We start from the raw sequence: 21,160 nt of genomic DNA on the forward strand, positions 1-21,160 counted from the left end.
TCTTTTTATTTGTGCCTAAGATTTTTATTTCAGGAAATCGAGTTACATTTAAATTGAAACTCTAAATGTTTAGCGCTATTAAACTTTAGGTGATCATAACTTTAATTTGTTTTGCTGTTCGGGTTACCTGTGAAGCAAAGTCAAATTTAAGTTTTCACATCCTTGTCTGATAATATCGCTTAATTGGCTCAAGATTATTACCAAGAGATCTTTTGTCCAGTTCTGATTACCCAGGTTTCATCTGACTAATCACATTGCAATCTGCACAAGAGATTAACAACAAATGAGGGGGCAAGGAATCTTTAGGGACCTCGTGCCTTGTGTTGATAACTCGTAGCTTTCCGAGGATACAAATGATAGGTTTGATCGCTAATAAGCAATTATTCTCGGAGTCTAATTTTTCATTATATATGCCATTGACTTTGACAGAGTAGAATTTCATATCCAAGTTTGCAGATGGTATTAAATTAGGATGTGAAATAAATCAGCAGAGGCCAGTACCCCATCACCAAGTCACCCTTTATTTGCATGTGGAGGGTCCTTTACACTGATCCTGCTCCCTCAGAGCCAGCTCTTGAGTGAACAGAACCTCTGACAGTCCTATTTATACCTGTCAGCCAGGGCTCCCTGATTGTTCCAGATTAAAAGCCCCAATCAGGAAAGTCATATTTTATGAGGTCTACCTGGCTGACCTCATGACAATCGCAATAAGGTACTCAATAATTATTATGTTAGATTTTAAAGGTACATAGATGAAGGGAGTGGGCAAAATTATGGCAGATGGAATTTGATGTGAAGAAGTGAGTATTTATTCATTTTGGATCAGAGACTGACAAATTGGAGTTGTATATTCTCAGTGGAAGAGATGAGTATCCAAGAGGTTTTGGTATCCATGCATGTACATCATGACATGAATGCAAGAGCATAACCTGATAGCTGAATAGATTGTTGGCCGTTTCTCAAAGGATTAGGTTTCAAAGAAGATGAGGTTGTGTTTCACTGGTACAGACTCTTGATCAGACACCAATCACCATGGACTGTGTAAAGACTGTTTTTTTTGTGTGTTTTTTAAAATGAGGGCTGAAATGAGAGAACGGTATAAAATCAATGTTTTTAAGGATTGCTGAAACACTAATAACCTGAACATTCAAAGCCAGCATTGTGTAAACAGCCATTTGAACAAGCAATAACTGAAGTGGTTCCAGAAAAGTTGGAGCCAAGAGATCATCTACATTGTAGCTGGGTGGTAACAAGAAGTTGATTGGTCTGTGGACAAATGATTAGTTGTCAATGATACATGCCATTTGTCTGCCAGTAACCATGTGATTGGTTCTCAGGTGACTGAACAGCTTTGGGCTGGGCATCAATTTTTTTGATTTCCAGGACAGGAGCTATCTCTCTACTCTCTGCAGTCAAAACCCATTTTAAACTGAAGAAAGCTAGTTCATCTTTCCTCCAGTAGCTGTTGTAAGTTGAGACTCTATTCATAAATCAGAGGTATTTTGTAAGCTCACCAGCCACCTCATAGCTTTTGCAAACCAGTGGAAGCATCCAAAGAAGGGTAACTGAAAAACAACATTCTAACCATCGTAACAATCATCTCAGCAACTGTGACTTGGAACTACAACTGCCTCCCAGTTTTCGTGTGTGTGTGTATGTGAGAGAGAGAGTGTGAGCAAGCACAGAGAAGGAGAGTTTGTCAGGGGATTAATGTTTTAATTTGTAGTATATTCCAGTGATGTATAATTATTTGCCTATAGCTAGAGTCTAATTACTTGCAATAAATAGTAATTCTAAAATATTAAACCCAGTCTGCGCTTTCTATCAGTTTGGGTCTGAAAATAAAGTAAATTGGGGAATCTTGTGTACAACTCCAGGAATAGCAGTTGTTGATTTTCAGCATGCTGGCTCAGTAAGTCATGATGACAACAGGTCCTCAAAAGCTATACTCAGCATGGGTGAAGATATAAACAATGATGCCTGATCTTAAGGGTACATGTTTGAGGACATATCACATAGAATTTGGCTTGTGCTATTTATAAAAAATTGGAGAGTGATCTAATTAAGATATTAAGAATGAGAAAGGAGTTTGTGGACTAGATAAAGAAAACATTTTTCCAGTGGAGAAATCCAGACCAGGAGGACATAATCTTAAAATTAAAACTGGGCAACTTAGGAATATACCCAGGATATGTTTTACACAGTGTTTAATAGATATCTAAAATGTTCTCCTCTAAAAGGATAAAGCCAAAATTTTCAAGATCAATTGATAGATTTTTTTTCAGATATGAAGGTGTCTCAAATGGCATGAAGTCTTCCACTCAGTTATGTTCTAACTGAATGTTGGAACAGGTTTCAGGTGCTAAATGGTGTTCCTGCTGTTCCTATAATCTTTGGTTCAACTGTAAACAGACTCTGTCATTGTAATTCAGTATATTTTACTCATGTAAATAATAGGGCAGGTGGATGGCCTGCTTTCAATAATTTGTAACGAGATATAGATTTCGCTGATTAAAATCAGCATTTGTCACCCATCCTGCCCTGAGCCAAGAGTCATAGTCTCGGACTGTTTGGACTGAGATAGTGGAAATTTTCTCCACTGTGGGTGGTGAACCTGTGGAATTCTCTGCCACAGAAGGCTGTGGAGGTCAAGTCACTGAATAAATGTTAGCTTTCTAGAGATAAAAGTTGTTGAAGGATATGGTTTCAGAGTGGACTTGCAGAGCTGATGTAGAAAATCAGCCATGATCATTTTGAAAAACAGAGTAGGCTTGATGGGCTGAATGGCCTACTTTTGTTTTCTATGGTGTTGCTGTGTGCCACTTGGGTGAGCTAACCAAGAATTAGATTGTAATTATTCATATTTTTCCCACTTCTCCATCCCCTTTTTCTTATGGATAAGCATTTGGTCTTTGACCTCACCCTTTGCAAGAAAACTGAGTTCAGGAACTCAGCAATGGATTGTTGATGTACTTGAGGAAATAATTGCCAAAGAGTCATCGAAATGTTTGTAAATGTAACAGTGATAGTATTGCCATCACATTTGTTTCTGTCAGATATTAAAACATCTATCTTGGTATATTAAAGAATAAAACTTGCATATAGTTTATCAGGTCTTTTCTGTCAGTTGTATTGGAGTTGTAACAGATAAATAAATGCTGCCTCTTTTGGGCTTTAGATTCCCACAAGATCCAAACACATTAAGCATTGATCGTCAGTTCATGTGGGGTGAGGCACTTCTTATCACACCAGTATTGAAGCCTAAAACCGTGGAAGTGGCTGGCTATTTTCCTGCAGCAACATGGTACAATCTATACAATGTAAGTTTTACATTATTCCAACTTGATCTTGTAATGACTGTAGTTTTGGATTTGTGTACAACAGCTGTGCTCAGTGCAACTTTATTTGTGCCACTGTTTTATCTAAGATTCAGTTCAATTCAGACTGTACAGGATTGTGTAGTGGTCTCATTTTATACCTTGCTGTAGTTTAGTTTGTGTGCTGAACAATCACTGTGGCAATATAACTTTTATGCAAATTGTTTTGCTTTTCTGGAATCTGAGGAGAGGCAGAAAGAGGCTTTAATGCAGTGTTGGTCTTGTGAAGCATAAAACAGTTGAAAAGAGCATCTGTGATGAGAGTTTTCAATTCCATGAAGGGTCCAGATAAATATCCATGCCACTGTGAAAAATAGTATCGTTCATCACGAAACTCAACTATTATTTCCAATGTATAGTGTGTATGTATGTAAAGCTGTAAATTTGTCATAATTTTAGCACCCCCTCTAATCTTATATATTTTTGATATGTAGGGTTCTTCAATTCGTAGTAAGGGTCAGTATGTTACACTACAGGCGCCCTTGGATACAATAAATGTTCATGTACGAGGAGGCTGCGTTGTGCCTATGCAGGTGAGTATATGTAAGTAACTTCAAAGGAGGTGAAATTTAACTTGTGGGGGAGTGCAAAGCAGATTAGCTACCCAAATGACATCCTGTTCAATTTTCCTTTTGCTTTCCTGCTGACTGTTGAATTTTACCCTTGAGTTATTTTGAATTGAAGGTGTATATTGAAAAACATTTGACTGTTATAGTTTCTCCGCAAGGCAGAGACATGTTTTGTCATGAGATATTGTGACACTGTCATATCCATCTGATCTGAGAACAATACATATCTACTGCATGCTGTGGCTTCCTGTAACAATTCATCAAATTTACATTGTGGAACAAATTAAATAAATTGGCACCAATAGAGAAAGAATTGCATGTATACAAATTATCAATTTATTTCTGTTATCAGAAATGAAAAGTTCTTTTGTGTAATAGTGGCCAGCTGAAAATTCAACTGGTCAAAATTGGGGGTCATAGAGTCATAGAGATGTACAGCATGGAAACAAACCCGTCGGTCCAACCTGTCCATGCCGACCAGATATCCCAACCCAATCTAGTCCCACCTGCCAGCACCCGGCCCGTATCCCTCCAAACCCTTCATATACCCATCCAAATGCCTCTTAAATGTTGCAATTATACCAGCCTCCACCAAATCCTCTGGCAGTTCATTCCATACAGGTACCACCCTCTGCATGAAAATGTTGCCCCTTAGGTCTCTTTTATATCTTTCCCCTCTCACCCTAAACCTATGCCCTCTAGTTCTGGACTCCCCAACCCCAGGGAAAAGATTTTGTCTATTTATCCTATCCATGCCCCTCATTATTTTGTAAACCTCTATAAGGTCACCCCTCAGCCGCCGACGCTCCAGGGAGAACAGCCCCAGCCTGTTCAACCACTCCTTGTAACTCAACTCCTCCAACCCTGGCAACATCCTTGTAAATCTTTTCTGAACCCTTTCAAGTTTCACAACATCTTTCTGATAGGAAGGAGAGCTGAATTGCACGCAATATTCCAACAGTGGTTTAAACAATGTCCTGTACAGCCTCAACATGACCTCCCGACTCCTGTACTCAATACTCTGACCAATAAAGGAAAGCATACCAAACGCCTTTTTCACTATCCTATCTACCTGCAACTCCACTTTCAAGGAGCTATAAACCTGCACTCCAAGGTCTCTTTGTTCAGCAACACTCCCTAGGACCTTACCATTAAGTGTATACGTCCTGCTAAGATGTGCTTTCCCAAAATGCAGCACCTTGCATTTATCTGAATTAAACTCCATCTGCCACTTCTCAGCCCATTGACCCATCTGGTCCAGATCCTGTTGTAATCTGAGGTAACCCTCTTCGCTGTCCACTACACCTCCAATTTTGGTGTCATCTGCAAACTTACTAACTATACCTCTTATGCTCGCATCCAAATCATTTAGGTATATGACAAAAAGTAGAGGACCCAGCACCGATCCTTGTGGAACTCCACTGGTCACAGGCCTCCAGTCTGAAAAACAACCCTCTACTACCACCCTCTGTCTTCTATCTTTGAGCCAGTTCTGTATCCAAATGGCTAGTTCTCCTTGTATTCCATGAGATCTAACCTTGCTAATCTGTCTCCCATGGGGAACCTTTTCGAACGCCTTACTGAAGTTCATATAGATCACATCTACTGCTCTGCCCTCATCAATCCTCTTTGTTACTTCTTCAAAAAACTCAATCAAGTTTGTGAGACATAATTTCCCACGCACAAAGCCGTGTTGGGAGAGAGGAGAGAATATCCAGTTCACAGGTTCAGAACATTTGATATCTGCTTTTGTTGCGGCTGCTAGGCAATAATAGAATCCTACTGCATAAGACGACTTTGACATGTCACATCTGTGCTAGCCACTTGAATGAGCTGACAAATTTTGTCCCACAGCCAGCTTATTCTCTCAAGCGCTGCTAATTACTCCTCTTCATTTATGTGTCCAGTTGTGTTAAATATTCCAATGGATTCTGAGTTTTCTACCCTTTTTTCAGGTAGTGCTTTCCAGAACTTAAACTCACTGAATGAAAACTTTTGAACTGATTTTTCATCTCGTTTTTCCCCAATCATTTTAAATTTGCAACTTGTATTCTTTTACCATTTCCCTTTTTTCCTTTCTCCAGGGCAATTGGGAATGGACAATAAATGCTGACTCCACCAGCGTTACCCACATATAGTGAACAATTGGGCAATATAAAAGGCCAGCATTTATCCCCTATTCCTGCTAATTTATTGGCTAAAGGAAACAGTTTCTCCCTATTTGCTCTGTCACAGTATTTTCTAATTTTGAAATATGAGTCTTTTTGGTATTCTTCCTGAAGCATAGTGCCCAGAATTATACACTGTTCCAGTCCACTCCTACACAGAGAACTGTGAGTCTTAGTACTGCTTTTTTTGATTTTATTCCATCTGCCCCTTTTCACAAAGATAAGTATCCCATATGATTTCTTAACTGCCTTGCCTTGTTCTGCCACCTTTATAAAACTTGTGTTTTCTCTACCTAAGATCTTGAACCCCCCTCCCCTTTCAAAATGTTATCATTAGATTATGATGCCACTCCATTTTGTTTCTTCCAAACTCCATCTTTACCTGAATGCATTAAATTGGCTGCCTTTTTCATTATTCCATATTCTCAAGTGTGCTATTATGATTAATCTTAATTATTTTGATACCAAGATCTGTATTATCCATAATTTTCAAAATTGTGCAGCTTAAACCCAAGCATGCATTTATAAAGTTAGAAAAGCAATAGTCCTAAAATAACTGACTGGAGAACCTCATATTGCATGTTATTTAGTCAGGGAAGCATCAGTTCACTAATATTGTGACTGCTATATCTTAAAACAATTTCACTTCTAATATCCCTTTAATATTAGGTGCAACTGGCTATAAGTTTGCTCGCTGAGTTGGAAGGTTCGTTTTCAGATGTTTTCTCACCATACTAGGTAACATTATCAGTGAGCCTCCAGTGAAACACTTTCTGCGTTTTCTTTGTTTGTGTTTAGGTTTCCTTAGGTTGGTGATGTCATCTCCTGTGGTGATGTCTTTTCCTGTTCTTTTTCTCAGAGGCTGGTAAATGGGGTCCACATCAATGTGTTCGTTGATAGAGTTCTGATTGAAATGCCATGCTTCTAGGAATTCTCATGCGTGTTTCTGTTTGGTTTGTCCTAAGATGGATGTGTTGTCCCAGTCAAAGTGATGTCCTTCCTCATCTGAAAGGGAACTTCAAACTAGCATCTACAGGAAAACAAAACATAAGGATCAAATACTTAATTACAGAAGCAATTAAGGCAACATCCATAAACAAAGTTGCATTAGGACATTATTTCAACGAGCCACCACAGAGGAACCATGAGGAGCAGAGGAAAATCACCTATACAGTGTATTCAAAAAGAACGGGTACCCAATGAACACAGTCTGCTGATTTCTCAGCAACAAACCCAAACAAGTAGACAAACGCATCCAGAAACTCTAGCTACTCTCCCCTACATCAAAGACATCTCAGAAATGACTGCCAGACTACTCAGACCTCTGGCATCATGGTAGCCACACTAAAACAGCAGCTAATGACCTTGAAAGACCCTACACAGACAACAAGCAAAATGAACATCATTTACAAAATACCTTGCAAGAACTGTAGCAAACACTACGTTGGACAAACAGGCAGAAAACTAGCCACCAGGATACATGAACATCAATTAGCCACAAAACGACATGACCTAAGCTCACTAGTATCCTTACATACGGATGAGGAAGAACACCACTTTGACTGAGGCAACACATTCATCCTAGGACAAGCCAAACAGAGGCACGCACGAGAATTCCTAGCAGCATGGCATTCCAACCAGAACTCTATCAGCAAACACATCAACTTGGCCCCCATTTACCACCCTCTGAGAAAAAGAACTGGAAATGACATCATCACAGGAGATGATATCATTAACCCAAAGGAAACATAACCACACAAATAGAAAGGAGGTCTTAACACCAGTGCTTCACCAGAGATTCGCTAATGATGTTAGCTAGTATGGTGACAAAACATCTGAAAACGAATCTTCCAGCTCAGCGAGCAAACTTACATGTAGAATCTCAACCTGAGGTACAAATCTTCTCAAAACTCATTAGGTACAGCTGCTTCACAAGCACGTTTTTTATGGAGTATTTTATCAAATGCCTTATGCAGTTTACAAGTGCAACATTTAGTGCACTGTATTAACACTGCTGTTAATTAACTAAATAATTCAGTCAGATTAACCAGACATCATTTGCCCTTGGCAACTGAAAGGAAAAGGGTCTTTTACATATTCTTTTCAATTTTTCCTCAGACTCTTTACTGTCTGTGTTTCTACTGCACGTTTTGCCTGTCATTTGTCATAAACTTGACTTTTTGGTTTTGTTTTGTTCAATTTATTTCCTTTGTCATCCAGGAATGTAACAGGGCCAATGCATGTTCTTCTCAGAACTGTTATTTTCTAAATGCACTGCTTCTGACCAGGATTCAGAAGCATTCTGCTGTGTAAGATTGCTCTCAAAGTATTTATTTGTATTGTGCATTAGGATTCAATGAGAGCAGCATTAATGGTAAGATCCAGTTGCTGCGAGTAACAGCCCTTTTAAAAGCTTTCCAACATGTCCCTCATAATTGAGGTTCATATGGAAAGCTAAAAAGGAAAAAAGTGCTCACTTTCCTTCAACTCATCCATCTAGCCAAGAAGAGGCAAAGCACATTTTCCATGCTTTCCTTGGTGAGATTTTTCCTTGATCCTGACAACAACTTTATCATAACTTCATTCCTGTCATTAACAGTTTAAGAGAACATTCAGAAGTGACAACTAAGTATAAATGTGTTTTCTTAATTCATATGTGTGCTATATCCAAGTGAGTGCTTGTTTTTCAATCTGTATTCTATCAAGGAACCCAATGCAACCACTGCTGTCTCTCGTGGCAACCCTTTTGGTCTGATGGTGGCACTCTCTGACCAGGGAATTGCTCGAGGAGAACTCTTCTGGGATGATGGTGATCGCCTGCTGAGTTATGAAAATGGTGATTATACAGAAATTATCTTCATGGCAAAAAATGTAAGTGTGGCTGATTTCAATCAGTTCATTATTAGCCATTTGTTTGCATAGATTCTAAGACTGAAATTCATCCATCTTCTGAATCAGCAAGGTTATAATTCTTTGTTTGTACATGAAATTTTAAAGTCCTAGAGAAGAAAGATTGAGTTGCTACTGTAAGGCACATGGAACCTGGGTAAACCAGTACAAAAGGAGCCTGAACTATTACCAAACAAAATGTTGTGCATGTTAGAAATTTAATATAAAATTGGAAATTCTGGAAATATCAGATCTGACAGCATCTGTGGAAAAAGGAACGGTAAACTTTTCAGATCGATGCCCTTTCATCAGAAGTAAATGAACAAACCGTAATAGTAGCACTGCAGACTGCCTCATGAATATAAAATATCAACAGTAGCCAGAAAATTCTAAATTACTATTGCCCAGCCCTTCAGCTAAAAGGGGAACATTTGTGATAGGAACTTCCATAGGGAATCTTAAGAAGGAAGTTTACTTCAAATGAATGTAAAACTCCCAAGTTACAGCTAATCCATACAGATTTCCCAGATCCTAACATGTACTTAAACAGCTATTCTCTGGAAATTTTAAATCCATTTTGGATTTTTTAATGCAAAAGTGTAAGAGATGGTTGTAATTATCGTGCAACATTTTTCTAAAGAAGGTGTGTTGCAACATTTGCAACCTTTTCAGTGGGTTGCGACTGCTTATATGCTGCCATCGCTTAAGAAGTTGACAAAGTTATGAGGGCATCTAATTTGCATGTGGTAACTAAATCAGCTCTGCTTCTTTCCATCATCTCTTCCCCTTTCCCACTCCCTTTAGAATATACTGTTCAGTGAAATAATCCATTTGAACAGCCAGATTGACGGGTTGAAACTGAGCAGCATCTATGTCTTTGGAGTTCCATCTCCCCCACGGAAAGTTTCTATTAATGGATTCTGGATCACGGACTTCTCCTACAGAACAGACACAAAGGTGAGGATGTGGGCTTCATCTAAATGGCATTTGAAACATCTTGATAAATACAAGTCAAATGTACTTTCAGATTTCAACTATTAACTTGCCTGTTCTCCCTGCTGATGTATGGTATCATGTGTTGTGAAATTTCATAGTATACTGCCCAAATTCCCAACTTAATGCATTACCGAAGACAGAGAATTTTGGCAGACTGTATGCTCCTTGGAGAATCACTGTTGAGCTTTACTTCATTGTATACAGGGATCTCTGGATAATGACCTTAACGGAAACTCCTGATCAGTTTAAATTTTCTAACTTTGGGTGTAGCCCTACATTGTCCCAACTGCGATGTTACCTTGGCTAAAAGAGGGTAAAGTGGAGGCAAATTTGAGATCTACATTGACTATATGATTTGTCTGCTTTGCTGTCTTAACTGACTATTGAAGGGAGTTGAATTAAACTTTCATAGTGTATCAGGTACTATCGACAGCAAAGATTTTTTCAAATTACCTATAGTAGGCCAGATTACATTGACCCGTTGTTATAATCTATTCATTTCTGGTATCTGATTTTCCTTGTTCATTCAGGTGCTGACATTGTGGAATCTGTCTATTCTGTTGGGAGAACCATTTACAATTACATGGACCTGAATAAAGTGATGTAAAATCTGCTATTGAGAACGTCTCCAGAACAGAATAATTATGCTCATAAAATTGTGGTAAAGGAGGTGAAAGAAGGGATATGGATTCTAGTTGTTAATTTAACAAAAAATGCTGTATATCATTTGAAATGCAATTGTTAATGATAAAGAGAAAATCTTTTCTGCTTGAACAAAATCCTGATTAAACTTGTTCTGAATATTTTGGATGGATGGAATTGTGGGATGGGCAAGGAGTTTGGAGGCTAGTGTTCCTCTTTGAAGAACTGTGACAATCATAAGGTGCTTTGAAGTATTACAAAAATGTGGAAAGGCCTAATTTGCTAATTGTCTCCAACAGACTCATTGATCCATCTTGCACCACAGCTGTTTTCACTGTTGTCTCTTATACAATCAAAAGGATTAATGTTTTCTTTTACTACTGAATTCCTTCTGTAAAATGTCAATGGATCTGCAGCATATTTTTTAATGTTACAGCATTTCTAACTGCTACTATTTATTGAGCTTTTCTTAATTCTTGGACCTCCGTGATACTGCAGGAGCATAATTATGCAAAGGATTTGAACTGATTTGGTCAATCATATTCAATTGGTTCTAATTTTCAAAAAGCAGGGAGATTTGTAGCAGTTTTATTTGCGGGTGATTTTGGTCAGATTTTTAGTGAAGTTATTTATTAAAATGTGCTTCTTCAGTTGTAACTATGCAAGGTAGTTGTATGCTAACCTGATTTTTTTAGGTTATTTAATTATCCTGTAATAACCTATAAACTAATCTTACTACATAACAAGAATCACTCTTCAGTGTTATTTGAGGTAATTTGGAAAATTTCTAGGAGACGGGAATGGCTTGTTTATAGAAGTGAAAATTCATTTTGGAAGTTATTCATTGAACAATTATTGCTGATGAGACAAAGTCACTGTATCATCATGATTAGCTAGACAAAAAGCAACAAAGGAAATCAAAATTATTTTACTTGCCAATTATGACCTGCAATGCATTGCCTGAGAGGAGAGTGGAAGCAATTTCACTATTAAGTTTCAAGGAGGAATTGGATACCTGCTTGAAAGAGAAATATTTCATAGGACAAATTAGTAGTTATTTAAGAAATTCAACAGATGCAACAGGCTGAATGACTGTACCCTCAAGACGCTATTTGACAGTAGATCTAACCAATTGCTTCAGTTCTGAGTGAAAGAAGAATCTTTATTGCAATATGCACTGCTATTGAATTATTTTCTTTTTGGAAGTTGAATGTATGCATTTACTGATTCACATAGGAATATGTTAGTACATTTATGGCTATTATATTTGTGTTCATTTTGGAATTGTTTGGAGGGAAGATAGAATTTGACAAGTTCTGTCAAGTCAGGATGCTATTTGCAACTTTGCATCATTCACTGCATTTTACACGTTACAGGAGAAATAGGAAACTTGTAGTAATTTTTGAAACCACTTTATCAACATCCTGGTTTGAAAAGAATAGTGATCTGTTTATAGCAGAGAACTGCTTCCTGATCAAGATTCTGATCCATGTCAGCAGAAAGAAGTTCCATGGTGCATTGCAAACTAGCATTAATGTGTAAGTATTAAACTGTTTAATCCATATGATGTTGTTGGGCGTGAAGTATTTCACATTTAAAGAACTTATATGGAAGCTGTTAGATTTTTAACAGCCCAACAAAATCATCTATACTTTTTGCCATTAGTATAGATTAGAGTGGTGCTGGAAAAGCACAGCAGGTCAGGCAGCATCCGAGGAGTGGGAAAATCGGCGTTTTGGGCAAAAGTCCTTCATCAGGGCTGATTCCTGATGAAGGGCTTTTGCCCGAAACGCCGATTTTCCTGCTCCTCAGATGCTGCCTGACCTGCTGTGCTTTTCCAGCACCACTCTCATCTAAACTCTGATTTCCAGCATCTGCAATCCTCACTTTTGCCTTTTTGCCATAAGTGCCTATTTAAAAATTAAAAATGCTTGAGTTTTATTAGTGAGTTCTTAACATTTTATAAAAATAAAAAAATGTAACTGTGGAAGTGTTCAAAATTGCACAAATTCAATTTTTTGTATATATTTTTAAATAAATTTTAAATATTGTGCTGTCTCCATTCATTCTTTTAGAAAACTTCACAAATCAGTCATTGTGAAATTCTGCTATCATTCCTTACCAACCAGTTGACTGGCTCGCCCTAATTTACATCTGTCTATTGTTCCTAACTCCCTCTGACCTCTCTGCAGCCTTTGATACTGTTGACTGTACCAACCTCTTCCATAACATCTGCATCGCCATCTAGATTATTTGATTTCTACTCCTCTGGCCATGTCTTTCTGGTTGTGGGCAGAACGTTATCAGTAATGGCTTAGGTTCCTGCTCTGAAAACATTCTCACTAGTATTCATTTGAGGATCTGTTCTTGGCTCCCTGTCATTTTTCATTTACATGTCTCTTTGTAGCATCATTCAAAAGCATAGTATTAGTTTTCAAATTATGCTGACGGTACCTAGTCCTACCTCACGACCACACCTTAAACCCCCTCACTATCGGATCAATGTTGTTGTGTCGCCATAGTCTTACCAGACCATAGGGGCCGATCTCCCATTAGACGGAAGAGCAACTGGCAGTAATTTAACCTGAGGGCCACCAGACCTCAGGTGATGGAAGAGGTTGAGAAGGAGAGCCCTTCATGGTAACCTCAAACCAGTGATGGGAATTTAACCCATGCTGTTGGCATCACACAGTTCTGTAAACCAACAATCCAGCCAACTGAGCTAAACCGATTCCCACTGTCGGCTCAGATCGATTTAATTATCAGGAAAGTTGTAGCCTTGTATTCAATCCCCTATCCAGTTGCTCCAGCCTTCTCCCTGGCAATGGTGTCAGCTGAACCAGACTGTTGGAAACTTTGGTATCATTACTAAGACTGTTGCTTTCACCTTACGCCTTTGTCACCTCTGAACCTGACTATTGTAATACAGTGGAGAAAGTGAGGTCTGCAGATGCTGGAGATCAGAGCTGAAAATGTGTTGCTGGAAAAGCGCAGCAGGTCAGGCAGCATCCAGGGAACAGAAGAATCGACGTTTCGGGCATAAGCCCTTCTTCCTGAAGGAGGGCTTATGCCCGAAACGTCGATTCTCCTGGTCCTTGGATGCTGCCTGACCTGCTGCGCTTTTCCAGCAACACATTTTCAGCTATTGTAATACAGTGCTGACCAGACTTCATATTTTAGTCTGTGAACATTAGGGTAATCTAAAATTCTTCTGCTCATGTTCTAATTCACACCATCACCTTCCAGCTATTACCCCGGTACCTGGTTAAGCTTGTGTCAAATTTAAATTTTTAACCATCCTGCAAACCACCTTCCATTTACACTGATACATAAATACAAGTTGTTGCTGTCAATCTTTCCTTAATAGAGGTCTGTTTTGAAATAATCAAGATTTTGAAACCAAAAGTTTTTCTTGAATTTTGTTTTGCAAAGGAGCAATTTTGCAAATTTCAAGCAGAATTGATAGCCTAGGATTACATTACATCTGAGGCAGAGTAAATTATATGGCTCTTGTCACATCATCAAGGAGGACACCAGGGCACAAGTCATGCTAGTGGATTTTTTTGGGGTATGGATTGCAAGTTGGGTACATAACCATTGATTACATTTTGAGTCTAATGGGTGTTATGTAGAGGTTGAGCAACTATTTTCCTCACCAAATAAACAGTAAAGCTTGCTCAGGCACTCAGTGCACTACTGTGAATCAGAGCTAATGCTATCACTGCAGGATGTTATTAACAGCAGTAACCAGATCAGTTAACAGCATTTAATAAGTTTGCATAGCCTTGGACTTTGCACACGTATTGATCCCAAACTGCATAGAAGCAGACTTGGAAGGATTACAGACTGGAGGTAAAGTTACCACATTCTTAAATTAATTCTGTCTTGCATCCTGCAAATGCAGTTAGTGGAGTGTTTGGATTTGTATCCTTTCATCCTTCTGATATGCAGGTATTAGCTTCTGGAACGTTGAGTCAATCAAACCCTTTACAGTCAGGTTATCTGGTTCACTTGGGATCTTTTCAGTTTTGACTGTACCTGCCTTGCACAGAAGTAACAATATCAAAGTCAGCTTTTAGCTCCCCTCTCAGGCTATTTGCAATTAAGTGATACACTTAAAAGATCATGGTTAATCTATCCAAACTACAAGTTCTGACACTTGCCTCTTTTACTGATGAGATCACATATAAAAGCTGATAAACATTCATAAGAATAGAGAAAATAAAAATCTTATGGTTAACACAGGGAGATTAAGAAAGACCATTTCCATGTGATCTGGGTTTTTGAAGAATTTTCCAGTTTTTATGTTAACCGTCTTCAACTAATGCTAAAGCAGAGATCCAAATGTGTCAGCTCTAATTGACACCTTAAACTGTGCCCTCAATACTCAAATAAGGATAGTGACTTTGAAATTCATTTTCCTAAGTATTAAGAGCCAGTCAAGCGAGGCAAAGTTGTTTGCATGCCTTTACGCGAAAGTCTAAAGTGAATTGAGATGAAGGAGAAACATTACCAAGCATGAAATATGGACCATCATCAATGATAATGAAAATATATTAAGATGGAAAAGCAGAGTTTTGGCTGAGACCCATTTGACAGAAAACAAGTCGACATGGAACTAAATGTGCTAATAAATGGATTCATCCAAAGCAAGGAGCAGGAGAAATCGATGGACTCAGAACCTAAGAGACACAAAAACTTCAAAATTGAGAAGAAGGGCTTTGACTTGTGTTGAACTAGAGGAAGTTTAAACGTAGGTAATAACAATGACTGCAGATGCTGGAAACCAGGATTCTGGATTAGTGATGCTGGGAGAGTACAGCAGTTCAGGCAACATCCGAGGAGCAGTGAAATCGATGTTTTGGGCAAAAGCCCTTCATCAGGAATAAAGGCAGAGAGCCTGAAGCGTGGGGAGTTGAAGTCCACATTGATGCCCTGGGGTTGAAGTGTTCCGAGGCAGAAGATGAGGCGTTCTTCCTCCAGGCGTCTGGTGGTGACGGAGCGCTGGTGAAGGAGGCCCAGGACCTCCATGTCCTCGGCAGAGTGGGAGGGGGAGTTGAAATGTTGGGCCACAGGGTGGTGTGGTTGATTGGTGTGGGAGATGTTCCCTAAAGCGCTCTGCTAGGAGGCGTCCAGTATTCAGGGCAGGCGACATCATCTCCAGATTTAACCTCAGGAGCAGAAAGGTACAGAGGTGTCATCAGGTTAAAATTCCCAAATGTACTAATGGACAATATTGCTGATGGGCAGCATGTAGTCATAAAGTGAAGGGAACAAGGATGAAAATGGATGCCGACATGAAAAGAAGTAGCCTGAAAAGAAATAGCTGCATTAGAAGGATGGGAATGGAACCAGAAATGAGTAGTGCAAGAGAGCACTGCTGAATACAGTTCACGGTGACATGGAGGCAAAACAGTAGCAATCAGGTAGGAATTTCTTTGACATTGAAGGAGCTTTTGGAGAGTGGAGTATATAGTGTGGTGTCAGCAAAGATAGCTTTATGATAGATAGTAATTTAATAAAGCTAACATGATATTCGAGTGGAGAGCATTGTAAGTAATATCCCTGATTCTATGCTCCCAGCAGAAAGCTGCACTGTCAGAATGCAAGCTAGGGAATTAATTTAAGTACGCAGTAACTTTATCTCCAAACTGCACTGCTTTTAAAGCACTGCTCCTGTGCAGAGTTTAGGATCAATGAATTTAACCATTGTTTTCTGATTAGCAGATTATATGGTAAAGGGTGAAAAGTCCAAGTCCGACCAGGATGGATGGAAGAGAATTTGTAATAATTTCCCTGAAAAGTGGTAGGTTTGACTTGAATCAAAATGAGAGTTTCTCACTGGAATGAGAGAGGACTGTGGGAATTTGCAAGTGTGACAGGAAGGAAAGAGAGGACAATTCGGATTTCAAATAACTCAAAACAGTCTAGCAGAAATTTCAGATGGGCTTAAGTTCAATATTATTTGCTTGAGTTGTTCACTTCCGGTGTTTAATTTTTATGATGAAAGTAAATTTTAAAGAAGCATCTGAGAGGGGAGAGACAGAGCTTTAGAGATGACATTTGTACATTTACGGTTTAGATAACTGAAGATTAAACTACTTGCAGTACGGTGGCGAAACATTGCATCACTTTCTGTAGTCATTTGAGCCTGCAAGTATCACTACTCCCCCCATTTTATAAAGTGAAATTGTTTTTTCATCTAATTGTTTACATTGAATTAAACTGTCCTGAGTCACTCAATGCAATGCTTAAGGAGATCTATATTTTACAAACATAAAAAAAGAGAAAGTTTGCAATATTATGATTTTATAGTGATTGAACTTTCAAATGCAATTCTGCATAATTTCAAGTTTTGATGCAGTGTCGATAAATTACTATTTGGCATACCAATGATTTTATGTGTTTCATAATCGTGGGGCGGCACGGTGGTGCAGTGGTTAGCCTCACAGCAGCAGGGTCCCATGTTCAATTCCAGCCTCGGGCAACTGTCTGTGTGGGGTTTGCACATTCTCCCCGTGTCTGCGTGGGTTTCCTTCGGGTGCTACGGTTTCCTCCCACATTCACAAAGACGTGCAGGCTAAGTAAATTGGCCATGTTAAATTGCCCACAGTGTTAGGTGCATTATTCAAAGGGAAATGGGTCTGGGTGGGTTGCTCTTCGGAGGGTCGGTGTGGACTTGTTGGGCCTTTTTCCACACTGTAGGGAATCTAATTTAATAACTCGTTGGTATTCTTATCTTGGTTTTCCAACACTGTAAAAATGTGTTGATTAGACATCAATCTCTCAGAGGATGGACCATGCTGGATTTTACAATGGATCTATCACGCATAATTTGAATAAGTTTTTATCATGTGAAAAACATTGTCATTTCAGTAATACCTGTAAATGGGCTAGTACTCCAGAGTCCTAGGCTGGTGCTCTAGTTGCCTGATTTCAAATCCCACATGGCAGCTAGTTGAATTTAAATTGAATTAATTTCAAAATAGTTTGCCCAAAGTTTGCTGACCTTTCATTGCAAGGAGTTGTCCTCAATCAGGTGTGGCAGATTGGCACATTCTAACGTCCAGTTCTACATTCCAAGGGACACATTGAAGCTTGGGGCAGCCACTACAGAGGCTCAGTGGGGAAAGGTCACTGTCTGAGATGTGCATGCAACAGTACATTGAGGAGTAGAAACTCATATGCTTTGAACTGTGACCCTTAAAGAATATACATTGTAATTCAAGACTCTCAATAAAATGTATTGAGGGATCTTAGTACATGTCATATAGAGAAAATTTTGATATCTATTGCGTGTTCTGTAATTTCTAAATGGAAATGTTTTTCTGTGAGGCTGTTTACATGACCTGGAATGTATTTTGTAAAATATTGAAACTGTTACCGTTGTATAGAGTTGCACATGCTGTATTTGGGCAAGTTGAATATTATTGCAAATCCTGTAAAGTTCAAGTTGAAATGTGATTATGTTTTACAAATTTTATTAATTAAGTGTACTCTTGGAAAGAAAATCTGCAAAATTCTGTCAAGGTCATTGCCAATCAAGTCAAGTCTGCTCTGGAGAATCTGATCTGACCAGACTTGTACTACTTCAGCAAGAAGAGCTTCAGAAGCTGGTGTTGCTCAGAGGTGTGGTTGACTATGTGTGGGACAAGGAGGGGTGGACAACTACCTCATGAACCTGACCAGAAGACCTTGAATAATATTATACACCCACCTACTGGATGTGTTCTTCAAAAGGGTTTTGGGGAAGGAATCTGCAATTGGATACAACCGTCAATTTTCAATTAAACAAAAAATCAGAGCTTTCAGATCAACTCTGGAATCAGCAGGACTGCCCTTTCTCTGGTGTCCTCATTGTGCATTGTATAGAGCATCTTACTAAGTCCATTAGGAAAGATGCATACATTTGAGGGATGACTATGCCAGGTAGTGGAGGCACTCAAGTCAAAACCTTTTTGCATATGAACAACTTCATCATCGTATGCAGACTATTAGTGTGCAGACTAATCAGTATCTGCAACCAATTCAAACTGACCACAGGAGCCAAGGTAAATGGAAGCAAGAAAGTGGAGCCATGTTTTTTTGGGGCAATCACAGCCAAGTCAAATGGCCTGAAGATGCTGGGGATATGGTTAAGAGGGATAAAGGCATATACTAGAGGAGCATAAATCCATGGTCAAACAAAAACTGAGTAACACTCCCTTTTCACTGCAGGTAAGAGCTTGGTCATCAGGTGTTGCTGCACATGACACAGGTCAGTGAGAAAGTGAGGCCTGGCTCATTCTTCATTCATGCACATGGCAATGAACTGAGCAATATTCCATTTGATCTGGAGGTCAAAAATGGACAGTGTTTGCAGTAACATGATGCAGAAATCTCTAGGTAAGGGGGAATAAAATATATGATCACTGCAGGTTGCCTTTGTGTGTAGCTGCAGCGAGTTATACGCGGGCTGTCAGTGCACAAACACCAAGTGAGGACCTTTGTGGTTCAGAGGTAGTGTCCCTACATCTGACCCATAAAGTTTTTATTCATCCATGGGGTATGGTCATTGCTGCCTGGACCAGCATTTATTGCGCATCCCCAGTTCCCCTGGTGGTCATGAGTTGCCTCTTGAACTGCTGAAGTCCATTTGGTGTCGGTAGATCCAAAATGCTGTTATATAAAGAGTTCCAGTAATTTGATCCATTGATACTGAAGAAATGACAATATTTTTCTGAGTCAGTAAGGTGAGTGGCTTAGAGGGGAACATGCAGGTTCTACCCTTGTACACCTAGATGGCAATGAGCAGGAGCTTGAAAAGTACTCTCTCAGGAGCTTTGAATTTCTGCAATGCATTTTACAGATGGTACATTGCTGGTACTGAGTGTCTGTGGTGGAAGGAGTGGATGTTTGTGGATGTGGTGCCAATCAACTGGACTGTTTTGTCCGAGATGGTATCAAGCTTCTTGAGTGTTGGAGCTGCACTCATCCAAGCAAGTGGAGAGTATTCCATCACTCTCCTGACTTGAGTCTTGTGTGATAGACAGGCTTTAGGGAGTCGGGGTGTGAATTACTCACTGCAAGATTCTAGCCTCTGGCTTTATCTGTAGCTATGCCACAGTATTTATATGGCAGAAGTGGGTACTGTTGATGCTGGAGATCAAAGTATTCCTCATTCCTGATGAAGGGCTTTTGCCCGAAACGTCAATTTTCCTGCTCCTCGGATGCTGCCTGCCCTGCTGTGCTTTTCCAGCACCACTCTAATCTTGACACAGTATTTATATGGCTAGTCTAGTTCAGTATCTGGTCAACGGTAGCTGCCAGAATATAGATGGCAGGGAATTCAGTGTTGGTAATATATTGAATGTCAAGGGGCAATAGTTAGATTCTCTGTCGTCATTGTCTGGCACTTGTGTGGCACAAATTTATTTGCCACTTCTCAGCCCAAGTGTTGCTGAATTTGGACATGGACTATTTCCATTTTAGAGGAGTCAGAATATTGCTGAACTTTGTGCAATCCGGGTTCAAGTCCCACCTGCTCCAGAGACAGTTATAACATGTCTGACCAGGTTGACTAAAAATATCGACAAACATGTTGAAGTTCTACTTGTCCTTGGTGTTGCAAAGGATAGATCTGGCCACATTACCACAGAATGGTCCAAATAGTTTGACCTGTCTTTTGTGGAGATATTTACACAGAGAAACATTTTTGACTGCATGTTTATCAAGCAGTGGTCAGCACATAATGTCCTCATGGAGGAAGAAATGAGACATTTTTGGCATATTGCTTCATCACTAGAAATTGCAATCAAGCAGCAAGGTGTAGCTTGGCTCAGGGTGAGTAAGACCCTTCCCAACAGTTTCTTTCTACATGCACAGTCTCATCCTCTCTACAAGTTGCCCTCAAAGTAGCCCTATTAGGGAAGAGGGCTTTCCACCTCCTTGTAGAATTTGCGTGTCCAAAGAAGATCAGAAGAGAGTGGCAATGTTTTTTGATGAAATTCATCCTGAACTGGTATGTGACACAGGACTTTGTGCTCTATTGGCTATTCCTAGGGAATTCAGACTCAAAGGTCAACTGCGCCTGGAGGAACTACCAGCTTAATGAAAGACTCTCTTCAGTTGTCTTTAAACTTACTATTCTTCCAGTGTAAACAGTTATCCTTGACTGAGTGTTACAGCTTGGCATATTCCAATATTGAAGACTACTATTGAGGGATTGAGTAAAGCTTAGGACAATCACATCAGAAACACAATGAGGTAAGTTTACTGGCTAATATCTTTCAGCCACAGTCTACCGAGGAGCTGGAAACTGTAGAGCCTCTTAGGCAATATGCTTTACTAAGAATACGCATTGTAAATCAAGAGTATGGGAAATGTATTGAAGCACCTCAAAGCTAAACATAATACATTGAGATCGTCTATTGTATTTTCTTCAATTTCTAATTAGAATTGCTTTTGCTCTCAAGCTTTACAAAATACATTCCATATCATGTATAAACAGTATTTCCGTTGCATTCATATTGGGTAGAAC

General features: G+C 39.3%; 1 protein-coding gene across 1 annotated transcript in view; it reads left to right on the forward strand.

The window, feature by feature from the left end:
- The window catches only part of LOC122562181 (lysosomal alpha-glucosidase-like), a 57,847-nt gene extending 45,642 nt beyond the window's left edge, over positions 1-12,205 (forward strand). Inside the window, exons 16-20 of the mRNA XM_043714807.1 lie at positions 3,179-3,320; positions 3,812-3,910; positions 8,821-8,985; positions 9,808-9,960; positions 10,530-12,205. Coding sequence (XP_043570742.1) covers positions 3,179-3,320; positions 3,812-3,910; positions 8,821-8,985; positions 9,808-9,960; positions 10,530-10,592 — 622 coding nt within the window. The 3' untranslated portion in view covers positions 10,593-12,205. The remainder of the gene's footprint in view (positions 1-3,178; positions 3,321-3,811; positions 3,911-8,820; positions 8,986-9,807; positions 9,961-10,529) is intronic.
- Positions 12,206-21,160: the final 8,955 nt, after the last annotated feature.

The sequence above is a fragment of the Chiloscyllium plagiosum genome, chromosome 24 (genome assembly GCF_004010195.1).
Source record: "Chiloscyllium plagiosum isolate BGI_BamShark_2017 chromosome 24, ASM401019v2, whole genome shotgun sequence".
Taxonomy (NCBI): Eukaryota; Metazoa; Chordata; class Chondrichthyes; order Orectolobiformes; family Hemiscylliidae; genus Chiloscyllium; species Chiloscyllium plagiosum.